Source organism: Microtus ochrogaster, chromosome 7 (genome assembly GCF_000317375.1).
Source record: "Microtus ochrogaster isolate Prairie Vole_2 chromosome 7, MicOch1.0, whole genome shotgun sequence".
NCBI classification, from domain to species: Eukaryota; Metazoa; Chordata; class Mammalia; order Rodentia; family Cricetidae; genus Microtus; species Microtus ochrogaster.
In genome coordinates this window covers 60,816,855-60,830,731 of record NC_022014.1, presented here as the reverse complement: position 1 = coordinate 60,830,731, position 13,877 = coordinate 60,816,855, and the positions used below count along the sequence as shown (strand labels likewise).

General features: G+C 45.7%; 1 protein-coding gene across 1 annotated transcript in view; it reads left to right on the top strand.

Moving 5' to 3' along the window:
* Window positions 1-13,877, top strand: part of Prkca (protein kinase C alpha) — a 235,614-nt gene that overhangs the window by 113,198 nt on the left and 108,539 nt on the right. Inside the window, exons 3-4 of the mRNA XM_026780073.1 lie at window positions 4,856-4,967; window positions 9,143-9,271. Coding sequence (XP_026635874.1) covers window positions 4,856-4,967; window positions 9,143-9,271 — 241 coding nt within the window. The remainder of the gene's footprint in view (window positions 1-4,855; window positions 4,968-9,142; window positions 9,272-13,877) is intronic.

Genomic DNA, 13,877 nt, shown 5'->3' with positions numbered 1-13,877 from the left:
GTCAGCGACAACAGATAGAATCCTGGTGGCTATGGCCAGTGGAAACCATCACAATCAAAGACATAGGTGAGACACATTGGATGCTATGGGCAGATGAAAGTGCCAGGGCTTACGGATGTGACAGAGAGTCCCAAAGCCGCTCAGGACCCAAGGACCTGCAACGCTTAGATGGGAGCACACTCAGGCTTCAGCTCTCCCTGTGACTGGTGCCTCTCCACCTGGAAGCCCAGCGATTTTCAATCTCCCTGTGACCCATGCTGGCTGCACACTTGGCTGAGCCCTCAGTCAGCCAGAGACTCAAAATGACTTTGTTCCGGAGAACTGGCCACGGAGGTTGAGGCACAGTGTGTGTTTCCTTTACTTAGAAACTTTCCACTCCTACTTTTGGATAGATCTCGAGAGTCACCCTCCCCAACCCCTTCATGTGCGTTCCAGTGATTACGAATCTCATGGACAGGTGGCAGATGTTCCTCGGCTGTTGATCTACCCAAGTTCATGATATTTGCTCAGCAAACAGGCCTGTACTCCCTACCCAGTACACAGTATATTTAATTCATACATTGTACAATGAAAGTCCTTTTGTTATCATCATGCACAGAAAATCTAGAGACCCCAGGACGCCTGCAGTCAGCCGGTGGCAGGGCGGCAGTGGCGTCCCGCTCTGCTAAAGCGCTGTAGTTATGTAAGCTGTTCTCACTGGGGGAAGCTGGGTGAAGAGCATACGGGAACAGGCTGTACTAGTTTTGCAAATTCTTGTGAGTCTTAAATGATTTCAAAATAAAAAGGGTTTTGTTGGTGTTTTCTTTTTCTAAATATCAAGACAGTATTGAGGAGATCATCTAGTACAGTTGTTCCCAACTTTAATTTTAGCTGCCGCCTCGCCTCCCTCCTTTGCTCCCTTCCTTCTCCACCCTCAGTGGCACGGGACACCTCCTGGCAAGATCAGGGCTCCGTCAAACCTCCATAAAACCCTAGTCCCCATAGTCCAGGATCCAGATGAGGAAACTGAGACCCAGGGAAGGCAAAGGCATTGTCCGCCAGTCGCTGTGGCAGAAATCCAGGCAGCTGGGGGAGTTTCTGCTCCGGCAGCTTTCTGGGAGCATGGTGAGTCCCATTGAAGTAGCAAGGTATTTTCTCCTGTCGGGCCTGGTGAGATTTATCACACTGGGTGAGTTTCCACGCTCCTGCCTCCCTCTTCTTCTGTGCAGGCAATAACATCATTGTGACCTTTAAGCTGGGACTGTGCTTGGGGTAATCTGGACCACCAAACAGTTTCAAATTCACCATATGAGGCAAGAGCCAAGAAACTTCCTGGGAGGACTAGACACAGAGTTCAGGAAGCAGGACTAAGAAACATGCCCTGCTCGCCTCCATCCTGACCTCCAGTGAAGGCTGGAATCACCCTGCTCTCCCAATGGCATCCATTGCAGCCCACGCTACTGAAGCATTTTAGAGAAACCTTGGACTGCATGAAGTTTACTTCTATAGCTAATACACTGACGGCCTCTTAGGTTTGTCCAGCTCCTATCAGGTTGCAAACCCTTTGCTTATGATCTTACGCTGCTGGAGTTAACAGGAGCATATATGGCCAATAGAATTCATAAGCGGAATTCAGGGTCACACACGTACTTTGAGCATGAAGGACCCTGGGACTTGGTGGCTCTCCAGTCACATACACAAGAAGTGGAAGTGACGGCTTCCCCTCTTTCTACATCTCCCAGTAGTTCGAACCTGGAGGTACCATATGGGTGTTGGATGAATAAGAAAGTGAGGCCCACTGCCCATGTGGCACTTCAACAAAAATCTGCATGACAGTCAGCTCTGCACAGCTACCCCAGGGCTGACCGCCCTGTGCATCCTCCAGAGGGTTCGGAGTGAGCCGCCACTCCTGATTTACTGGCAGTTGTTGACGCCGCGTTTCTACAGGGGACCTGGCTGCTTTCTTCTTTGCCCTCCACATTGTAGGACACAACCTTCACTGTCAACACGGGTCCAGCTAATTGGTGCTGATGCTGGCCTGATCCTGCAGCATTCTGCCCCATGCCTCAGACATCAGAGAAACTGATCGGCTGCTCTAATGTCAGAGACTGCTCTTCACTCCAACTTCAGAGCCATTATAGCTAGGGAAAATACTCCCACAAGGACACGAGGTATTTTATAACTCGAGAGGGGCCTTTTGAAGGCCAGACAGCAGGTTGCTTCATAAGTATGGCTAATCATGAGCCAGTGACTTGGTAGATAAGGTATTTGCTTCTGTGCTTGATGACTGGAGTTTGATCCCTGGAAATCACAGGGTGGAAGGAGAGAGCCAACTCCCAGAGGTTGTCCTCGGACCTCCACCCAAGGTGACATACACAGGCATGCACACACGTGCGCACACACACACACTAATTGATCAATTAATTAATTTTATGATAAAATAGTATTGGGTCATTAACACATGTATTCAGTTGCTGCTGTCAGGCCCTACTGCCTACAAAGCAGTGATCAAAGTCTTCTAAACTTGAGATAATCTACCAGGCTCTGTTAAAGCCTGGAGGAGACCAGAGCAAGCGGCCATGTACCTACAATCTCACTACCCAGCAAGCTAACAAAAGGGTCTTGTGTTTGAGGCCAGCCCATGCTGTAGAGTGAAGTTCTGTATTCAAAAACAATGGGAGGGGAGGAGACGAAGGCAAGACCATAATGGGAGCCCCTGCCCGGGGTTTCTGATTATGATGGTATCTTGGCACTGTATCTGTGATTGCTGTAGCTGATACTCTGCTATGTTAAACCCGTTGCCCTAAAGCTAGGGTGGGCAAACGTTTCTTATGAAAGTTAGGTAGTAAGCACGCTTGGCTTTGTGGTTCCTTCCCTCTCTGCCACAGTATTCAACTCTGCCACTGTAGCCGCAGAAACCATGCCACTGAAGGAGCATGGCTGCATTACAAGAATATTTTGTTTATAAAACAAGTGGTGTATCTGTACCTCTCCCTCAGAACAAAAGGAGGTACAGCTCTAGAAGTTCAAAAGATGACAAGAACCAGCTCCTCATTCTGGGCAGACGTCTGAAAGCTTGCATAGTAAGAATCGGGGTCAGATCCCAGCTCCAACGTCTATGGCGTTGCTCTGGGGAGGGGGTTGTCACCATCTCTTTAAAGTGAAGGTAGCAATATTGCAACGAGGGACAAGGTGGACCTGCTCACCTTTACCGCATGTAGTGGACACATCTGTGAGTGTTTGTCTTACTGTCCTTTACGTTTTTTTCTGCATGATTAAAACATTCCAGAATTTTCCAACCTATGCCTCTAAAAAGTAATCATAACTGTTTGTTTGGGATATGTTTAGCTTGGATTCTGGGTTCCAAAGCCAAGCAAAAGACAACTCTTATAAAACCAAGCTCACCTTTAGAATCTGTTAGACCTATGGTGCCCAGGTGCCTTTGGAAGTCAAAAGCTTAGCATGTCTTCCTTGATGGCTCTTTGCAAGTGTACAACACTTGCCTCCAGGAGAGCCCAGGCTTACTGTAACTTCCTGGTAGTCCCATCTCCTATTCCTCCCATACTTTGCGCTTTTGGGCTCTCACGGTGTTTCATGAGGGTGGGGCCTTGTATTGCATATTGAGTATGGCATTGGTTTGCAGTTCAAACAGTACACAAAGATCTTTTTGCTCAGTACTCTCCTTGAAGGAGCTGGGGACTAAGTTGGTGTTATGAATCTTTAATTCCAACACTGCAGAGTTGAAAAGTACTGAGAAAGGGGAATTGAAAGTTGAAGACCAACCCGGGTTACATTCTAGGGGAGAGGAGGAAGGAGAGAGAAAGAGGTGGAAGAGAGTGAGGAGGAGGAGGAGGAGGAGGAGGAGGAGGAGGAGAAGAAGAAGAAGAAGAAGAAGAAGAAGAAGAAGAAGAAGCTAGAACCATCAGCTAGAACTTTCTTCTCTGTCCCGTGCACACTCACCCTGCACTGAACAGCATGCTACTAGGTTGCTCTTCTAAGCAATTCACAAAGTTTGGCTTGTTTTTTTCCTTTTTATAGACACATAAGTTAGGTGAAACTGACTTCCCAGTGCAGATGAGGCAGGAAGAACGAGCCATTTGTCCAAAGTCATGCTTCTGAGAAGTATGAGAATCCAGGCCCCTGGCTCACTATGACATGCTGTATATAATTCCAGTTTATCTGTCTGTGAGCCAAAGAACAGGAACCTACAAGAACGACTTTCTGGTTGCACCCTAGCACTCTGTTTAGTCTGCTAGAGAGAGCAATGGGCCTGCAGCTATGCTTGGGGAAGGGCTACCCTGGTGAATTTCTGGTTTTCTTCTAACCACTGACATTACCCCCAGACAAATGCAAAGAATCTCTGAAAATAGCACACAGTCAAGAGGTAGGTCCCGGCGATCTCAGGGTGTGTCTGATTCCACAGCCTATTGGGATTCTGAAAGACTCATTCCCGAAGGATCCAGATCTCAGGTCACTCAGCTCAGCCTTACAAGGACAGCAGGCACTTTGTCTCTTCTGTGCCACAGCCCTGCTAGGCATTGGGGGACAAGGGGTAGGAATGATTTGAGGCTCTGAGCATGCCCCCTTCCAGACCTTGACGATAGTAAGCTTCAAGTGACAGGTTTCAAGGAAACGTTGTCATTGGGTATGTACAAATTATACACTTCAAAATGGGGGAACATGGATATCTGCTATATTAAAATGTGATATGTCAAAAGACACACACACACACACCCTACGTAACTCCTCTGACCCTAGGGAACAATACACAGTCTGGAACTGGCCAAACTGTACAATGAAAATAGGGCATGAGCTTGGCTTAACCAAAACTACAGCCCTTTCATACCTAAAATGGATGTTGTTGTTCTCCCTGTAGGACCCCAGGAGCAAGCACAAGTTCAAGATCCACACTTACGGAAGCCCCACCTTCTGTGACCACTGTGGCTCCCTGCTATATGGACTCATCCACCAAGGGATGAAGTGCGACAGTAAGTTCTCCCTTCCAGTAGGTGGCCAGGATCTGCAGCTCCTGCTTGGGTCTGCTCAGTGCCAAGGTTCCAGAAACTCCTCAACAGCAGCTCACCGACAGAGAGAACTGGTTCAGATAAAGACCAGGCTCAAAAAGAGATGACTTGCTCTCTGCTCTGAGTTCTGGTTTATTAAAACTACTTACTTGTCTAATTATGAGCTTTGTCTAATTATGAGCTTTTCCCCCACAAAGTTACCTGGTTTATAAATGAAGTTAACGGGTACTGTCACTTTTTCGGTGTGTATGTGTCTGTCTGTCTGTCTGTCTGTCTGTCTGTCTGTCTATCTGTGTCTGTGTGGTAGGAATCTTCAATCCCTGTAAAATGCAGGCTCGTCAAACCCCACAGAAAACTCCCCACCTCCAGATTCCACATTTGGTTGGCTTCAAAATAAGCTGAGCAACTATAGTCATTATCTTCCTATGTCTCTAATTAGTGGGTGGACTGTGGAAAAATCCAGCAGGCTTCTCCTTAAAACTAAAGCTAAAGTGAAGATGAGAAGCAGATTAGCTTCCTGCGCTCACTCACCCAGCCCGTGGACAAGCAGGGGGATTCTACAGCAGCCTAGTTAGGCCTGACGTCACAGAGGTCCACTGACATGGAGGACAGGAGGCCCTTTCCCTTCTCCTCCTCCTCAGTCCTGTGTACATCCTTATCCAACACCAAAAGGCAAGACAAATAACCTCAGAAACCGTCTGTGTTGCTAATTCTCGAATGACGAATTTACCTGTGCTAGATGCTTGAATAAAAATGTATCCTTCCAGGGCATGAAAAGGCAGCTACTAAGCCCATATTAATAAGTGTTAGCAAAACACCAGCAGGTTCTCATATATTCCTAAAGACTAGATTGACCACCAAGCTTTGCATCCTGCATGGAGTAAACACAGGGTTTTGCGTAAGTTGGGATGTGTGAACATTAGGGCCATGGAGAGTCTCTCCGAGCCCAGGATTTGTTCTGGTTACCCAGCTGTGCCGACTAATGGCCCCATCATCCAGACCAGCAGCTTCAGTGCTTGAAGAAACCCTCAGATTCCAAACACATCATTTTCATCATCTTCAGTGTTTCTAAAAACTGTAATCCTAAGTACATTTGTAAGTGTATTTTTAGCTATTTCAAAACTTGGAGCAGGGCTAGAGAGATGGTCCAGTGGGGGAAGATGCTTACAATCAAGCCCTGACAACCTGGCACCAATCTCTGGAATCCACATGATCGAAGGAAAGAACAGATTCCTACAGATTATCCTCTGACCTACACATACACTCACACACACACACACACACACACACACACACACACACACTAACACAATTAATAAATGTTAAGAAACATGGAGCAAGATTAGACACTCTCACATATTATATACACATCAACCTTGACAGGTTTAGTAAGGCTGAGACATTTATATTGCCAGCCCCACTCAAGAGGTAGAACTTGACATCAGATTTCCGCCCCTCCACCCCACCCCATCATATACATTCCACGGAGAAGTTCGCTGCCTGAGGAGGTGTGCTCTTCCATTCTGTTCCCTCCGGTGTATTCTCTTCTGGATGGAGCAAGGATCCTGGGTGCTGTGTCACTTTTACATGAGGCAGAAGCCGATGAATTGCCTGAGCTGGTCTCTGCTGCTGTAACAAAATGTCTGAAACGGGTGCCTTATGTAGAGGTCCATTTGTCTCAGAACCCTGGGGGCTGAGATCCAAGGACAGAGCACCAGCAGGGAAAGCTAGACCAGGATGCTGCCTGAGACCTCTCTTCTGTTTATAAAGTCATAATGCCATCATGGGACCCTCACAATCACACTCATGACCTCATATAGTATACTTACCTCCCAAAGGCCCCACCTACAATTGCCATTATTATGAATTTGGGGACTGAAATTCCCAGCACACAAACTTTGGGGGAGGCATTTCCACCATGGCAGACATTAATTAGCCTCCCAAACCACCTGTTCTAGGGTTTTGTGTCTTGGGTTACCCTTGCATGTCTTCATAATAAATAAACTGTATTGATGGAGGAAGGTCATTGGTTAATTAATAAAGAAACTGCTTGGCCTGATAGGACAGAAAATCAGGGAGGCGGAAAAAACAGAACAGAATGCTGGGAGAAAGAAAGCCGAGTCAGGCAGTCGCCATGATTCTCCCACCTGACACAGATGCAGGTTAAGATCTTCTCTGGTAAGCTACCTCGTGGTGCTACACACATTATTAGAAATGGGTTAAAGCAAGATGTGAGAGTTAGCCCGTAAGAGGCTAAAACTAATGGGCCAAGCAGTGTTTAAAAGAATACAGTTTCCGTGTAATTATTTCGGATAAAGCTAGCCCTGCGGGCAGCTGGGCACCAGGAACGCAGCCCACCGCTCCTTCAACACTGTCTAAATCTGAATTTAGTAAATACATTTTTGACAATAACCTCAGGGTTTTACATATTAGGATTCAGCTTTAGATATCATTTGAAAAACATGGACTCCATCACTAAAACTGACCCAAGCCATTGTTTTTGTTGTTTGTTTTGTTTGTTTGTTGTTGTTGTCTTTAGTTTTTTTTCTTGGACTTTGGGGCATCCAGGGTCCCTCCAGGAAGGAGGAGAATGAACTAATGGCATCAGGAGCCCAACCTACCCTAGCAGAGATGTAGCCATTCCGACATACACCCCTGTCTATTGTCTGTCTGGAGACTGGAGTCTGTGCACAGTTCCACTAGGTGGGGGAACAGCTAGCCACCATGTGTCAGCCAGCCATTTAATCTGTAGGGTGAGAAATGGGATCAGAGGGTGCAAAGGAGCTTTCTGAGACAGAGAAGCCAGTTCGGGTAGAGCCAAAACCAGAGCACAACCTCAGAGTCTGTTCACCCCCAACACACACGCACCCTCCTGGTTACCTATATTCTTCCCTAGGCCCTAAATTTCATTTATCATCCCTAAATTTCATCTTGTGCCCAGGAATCTGAAGATGGCTAGGGCTTAGTTAACCCAAGGGACACAACTAACACAGCTTCCCCAGGGTCTTCTTGGCTAAGCGAGAGCTTTGTGAACAGAAGTCTAAGGGACTCCTCCTCTGTGAAGCCACTGCTTGCTCTTGTCTTGCTGTGTCATTATCCAGTTTTCAGTATTTAACTGTGGCAAATATTTATGACTTCTTTTAAAAAACGAGAGGGGGGGAAGGAGAGGAAGAGAGGGAGGGAAGGAGGGAGGGAGGGAGGGAGAGAGAGAGAGAGAGAGAGAGAGAGAGAGAGAGAGAGAGAGAGAGAGAGATTGATTGTCATCTTGGGATTGTGCACGGAGAAGTGAGGCCCTGCCTTGAAGTTTGCAGGTTAAGCCTGTTAACATCCCAGGGAGAGTGGGTGAGGTTTCCAGGAAGCCCGAGGTACCAGGAGGGTGGGGCCGGCACACCTACACAGCCCTGCGTTTGTAGTCAACCCTGGGGTTCCTTCTCAGGGTTTCTTTGGTTCACAGAAATAAGACTGATCTTTTTATATCCTCCTCCTGTCTCGCCTACATAATGTCAGTGTAAGGAATGGCTTATGCCAGGCATGTATTTGTTTTACTTGGATTAATATTAAAATATTTGAAGACAGGTTTAAAATATCAAACATAAGTTCCTTTTTTTTTTTAAAGGCAACATACCTACACCTTCTCAAAAATACCAAGTTACTTGAGGAAAAGAAGTGTTTGGGGGATTCCCTGTGCTCAGCCCACAGGTCGCTACTTTCTTGTGGCCATCTCAGAAAGGCAGAAGGAATTCTCTGACAAAACAATGTAAAAAGTATCCTCTGTTATAAGTTTGTGTGTTGTATACCTGTGTGTACGTAAACTATTTAGTAGTTAGCCTGGTCTCTGTACACATCACCTGTTTAGATTTCGCTAACTAATTTGAAACGGCCGCAGGAGAGCAACTTGGGCTCTTTTGCTGTGGTAAAGACTAAATAAATCTGAGATGGATATTTTAGGGGTGTCGTCACTCACAAGAGGAAGCCTGTGCAGGAAGGGACATCTGCTAACTGTTCGTATCACCAGAAACGTTATAGCAAGGTATCACCTTAGGGGCGAATCATTCCCACTTTTGCTCAGACACCAAAACATGGAGGCAGTGGTGTGAGTCCAGATGGCCAGCATGACCCTTTGCTTTCTTGATTCACAGCCTGCGACATGAATGTTCACAAGCAGTGCGTGATCAACGTCCCCAGCCTCTGCGGAATGGATCACACAGAGAAGAGGGGGCGGATTTATCTGAAGGCCGAGGTCACCGATGAAAAGCTCCACGTCACGGGTAAGGCATCATCCAGGAGAATGGCTGCTGGGCAAAGGTCAAGGTGATGGCAAAACAGGTGAATCTAAGCTCTCGGGGCATTTACCACTAATTAATATTATGTCCTATGAGAATGCTCTGCACACAAGGATTTCCAAATGCTCAAATGTCGTGCGAAGTCTAAGCCAACCTGCAGACTTGGGTGTTCTGACGGCACGGTCACCATTTTCTTCCTGCCACGCCTGGGACAGGACAACCAACTGGTCAAACGGCTATTGGTAAGACCAGAAGTGGGCCAGGAGAGACAGATAGGTGGAGGATCTAGATGCTCAGAGGCCTTGGGCTGTTATGACCTGAAAAACCCCTCTCAGAAATAGTGCAGCCACTTAGTGTCTCGCATGTGCTTCCTCTGGGTCGGGTATGACGTCAGAAACATCATGTGTGATATTTACTTCTCTCTACCCTTGATTCTTAGCCTCATTTTCCAGACAAGGAGTAGGGGTTGGAGAGCTTGTGGCATTGCAGAATTAGTAAGTGGGAAACCAGAAAAGAACCATCTGCCTCTAAACCCTCAGGCTCTAATTGTCATACACATCCTCAACCAACGGCCCAGCCATGGTGTGGAGTTCCTATCCACAGACTGTGACACTCCTTCCTGTATCTGTGTGACCCCTGCCACGGTCTGAATTTCCTTCTGGTTTTTCCAGACCCACTTTAGTACACACTCAACAAAGCTATCCCGATATCTTGGTGACCTAGGACCTATCGGTGTCTTCAACATGTCCCAGCCTCTCTATGCTATCCTGGGGACTTAATCCAGGGCCTTGTGTTTGTTAGTCAAGTGATTTCCACTAAGCAAAAGCCCAGCCCTCCATGTCAGCTTATGATTTAACTCTCAGAGAACAGTCTATGCACTTGCTCTTGAGGCTCCCTGGTAGAGTGACCATAAGCTTGTTCATTTCCCCTCATCATTTTATCAGGAAGGGTTTATATTTCCATTTGTATTTATGGCTTTTAAGCTTTCATAAGTGCTGGAAAGACTGACTTTAATAATTTATCTATACACATAAAAATATGTGATAAGCAAAAGACACAGGAAAGATCTGTTTAAGAAAAGAAGAAAGTGGAAAGAATTTAGAGAAAGCTTTACTTTGGGAAAGTCTTCAGGGTTTGGAGAGAGGATTTTGTTTGTTTGTTGTTTGGTTGGTTGGTTGATTAGTTGGTTGGTTGGCTGGTTATTTTTAGCGTTTCTTTCTTTCTTTCTTTGAAAAATAAGCACACTTTCTTCCCAGAGTTGTCCTCTCAAGTCAGAATGCAAAGAAGCTAAAGAATTTTGAGGTGTTATTCTGGATATCCTCATGGAGGGTATTTTTTTTTTTTTTGGTTTTTTTCGAGACAGGGTTTCTCTGTGGTTTTGGAGCCTGTCCTGGAACTAGCTCTGTAGACCAGGCTGGTCTCGAACTCACAGAGATCCGCCTGCCTCTGCCTCCCAAGTGCTGGGTGGAGGGTATTTTTAAGACAAAACCTTTTACCTGTTCTTCCCTTCTATGAAGTCAATACTGTCACCAAAGTCATCACTCTACCTATGGGAAAAGTGGGGCCAGGAGTTGTGAGTTTCTGTGTTAGCTGCCATCTACTGCAAGAAAAATCTCCTCTGATGAGGGTTGACCAATGCACTGATCTATAAGTATAGCAATATGTCATTAAGAATTGTTTTATTTAGCAGAATGATAGTAGAAAGTTTTCTCCTTATATCCTCAAATCTATATGGCCTCAGATTCTTAGTCTCATTGACAGTGTTGGGTACAAGTCCCATCTCACAGAGTGGGTCTTAAATCCAATAGAAAACTAAAAAGTAGTTGGTTGTTCCCATAACCCTGATGCCATTGTTGCATGGGTGGGTATATCTTCTTTCCAGACAGGTTATTGTAGTTTGCAATGTTCACTGCTGGGCAAGACTGGTAACCTGCACAGTACCTTTCATCACTATGCACACTGCCTAGTAGGGGTGAAAGTTCCAGCTGAGTACCAACTAGATTTCTCATGTTCTTTGTCTTTGGTGTGTGCTGTCTTCCACAATAGAGTCTTACCACCAAATTCTGCAGGGTAACCCTGAACACTGAAATAGCTTGTAATGTTTGGGAAGGGTTATGAGACCAGTAACTCAAAAAGAGATGCTATAGGTTTTATTTGATAATATATGGTTTGGAGTTGGAGTTTTATGCCCCCACCATAGAGAAACTCTATTAAAATCCTTTTATATATGTTTGCATTTTAAGAAGTTTCTACAGTAATAGGTTCCCATGAAAAGGCCAGCTACTTTCTAAGTATTTTCTGTGTCTAACTTAAACCTGTGAGGAAGTTTACTTTATGATCCTTGCTTTAGAGATGGAGAAATTGAGGCATAAAGAAATTTAGTAGCTTGCTTCTGAAAATGGGAACTGTAAATGCTTTAATAGTACTTTTATAATGCTGATAAGAATGGGAATCTATTTCTAAGATAGTTACTGGATATAGCTCAGTGGGAAGTCACTAGCTGAAAATTCATGACTCCATAAAACCAAAACAAAGTAAATTAAGATTCAGTTATTTATGCAAAGGAAATACAGCCCTAAATTCAGAAAGTAAAGCTCAAGTAAATAGGTAATTAGTAATAATATCTTGACAATCACGTTATTATTTTGGCAGCACTGGAGAGCCAACCTAGATAGAACCTTGCACATGTTAGGCAAACATCCTATGATCTTGGAGTGGGTGGGGGGTTGTGACAAGATTTCACTATGTAGCCCAGGCTGGCCTCCATCTATCTTTCTGCCTCTGCCTCCTAAGTGTGGGTATAGAGATGGGTACCACCACTTCTAGTGAGTTATTAGACAGACTCAAAGAGAAGACATCCAACTCCCATTTTTTGGCATTCCAAAGTATCAAGGAGAATGCCAAGCTTAAGCAGTCCCTCTAGGGACAGGTGATCTGCCTTACCATTCCTCTCCTGCTACCTCCTCCTTGGTGCATGGTTCAGGCAACGGCTTGTCCTGAGGAAACCTGTTGACAACAGCTAACAGCAGCTACCACGTCTGTAGTGCCCAGGGTGTACCTCGTCTTTCTTTGCACTGTGCCCATTAGGTCCCTTGTCTTGTTGGCTCCTCAGGCACTCTCATCGGGGAGGTAACCATTCTTGCCCTCATCTTCAAGATGAGCCAGGGTGTGGGGAGGAAAGACGGAAATTGCCCTGAGCCACAGAGAAGAAGGTAATGGAATTGGCCAGACCCCAGCTCTTCCTTTCCACACCTAAGCTCCGAGATGCCCTGGAGTTTCTCTTATTGAATAGAGCTCCCTTTGGGATCAAACAATAAACCCACAAATATTTTGCAAACTTGCATTTAGCAAAACGCTCCAAGACGCTCTTGAAAATCCTAACATGGAACTTAAAACCAGGGGAGAAAAGGGGACCACGTGGAAGGATTAAAGAGCAAGTCAAATCCAAGTGTCATTAACTACCAAATTACGTGGTCCCAAAATAGCACACTACGGGCAAGTGCTCAGGAAGTGGAGGGGACTGGGAACGAAAAGACCCTTTGAAAGAGACCGCTGTGAGTCTTCAAAAGGTAGAGGGAAGAGCGCTCGCAGGGAGGGGTCAAATAGAACGTGGGAATTAGCGTGGCTTTAATGAGAACGCACATATGAGCAATAGAGCACAATGAGCAGAGCTTAGGGTCCAAATACAAGCAACTTCTTAGAAAGTGCATTTCAGCCGAACCCCTGAGCAGCTGTGTTAATTGCTAGATTTGCAGAGTCCCCATTTCACCTACGTGGATTTGCTCAGGTTGAAAATAATTTCCAAAGTAACTCAGGAGCTCCCAGTGGGAGCTCCGCTTTGAGATGGAATCACCCTTTTGAAATCAGAGGTAAGTTTGATTTCTAAATTGGCGCAGCATTTCTGGGAATGACATCCTCTTCCTTGGTGTATTTTTATATTGTCGCCTCTGGGCAGGGGTGCTGGTTGGTATCAGAACAGCTGCCCCTAGCCCATCCGCAGAGATTTAAAAAGCTTTCCTACATTCTTGTATCTTTTTTTTTATTTGTTATGGAATGATAAAAGAAATTCCTCGTGAGAAGCAATTTTCAGTTTAATGTTGTAAGTAAATGAGGGAGAAATACCACCTGCTTCCTGGCTGTTTCAGGAACAAGTCTCTCCCACAGATACATTATTTGAGGAAGAGTGTAATTTTCTCGTATACTTTGGTTTGTTAATGTAGCGTGGAGATTGATGTTCTAACCTGAGTTCTCATGGGGTGGCAATGGGATACCCTTCCCCTGGCCTGTGGTCCTTGCCACACATGGACCTCCCCTTCTGAACTTCCTCTTAGGCTTTAAGACGCTCACTGTTCAGGGCCAGGGTCTCTCCTTCGTGGGTGCTGAGACCGACCGCCATGTTGTGTGATTGAAACATCAATTGGTCCACATGTTCTTCCACCTCCTCATAGCATATTTAATACAGAACCCAAGCAATGAGGCTTAGCTCCCTGCGATACTCCAGTTCTCTTAGCATCTGCTTGAGAATTGTAGACCGTGTCTGTCCACTCCAGACAGGGCACCAGTGACAGACCAAAAGAATCATTCTAACCAA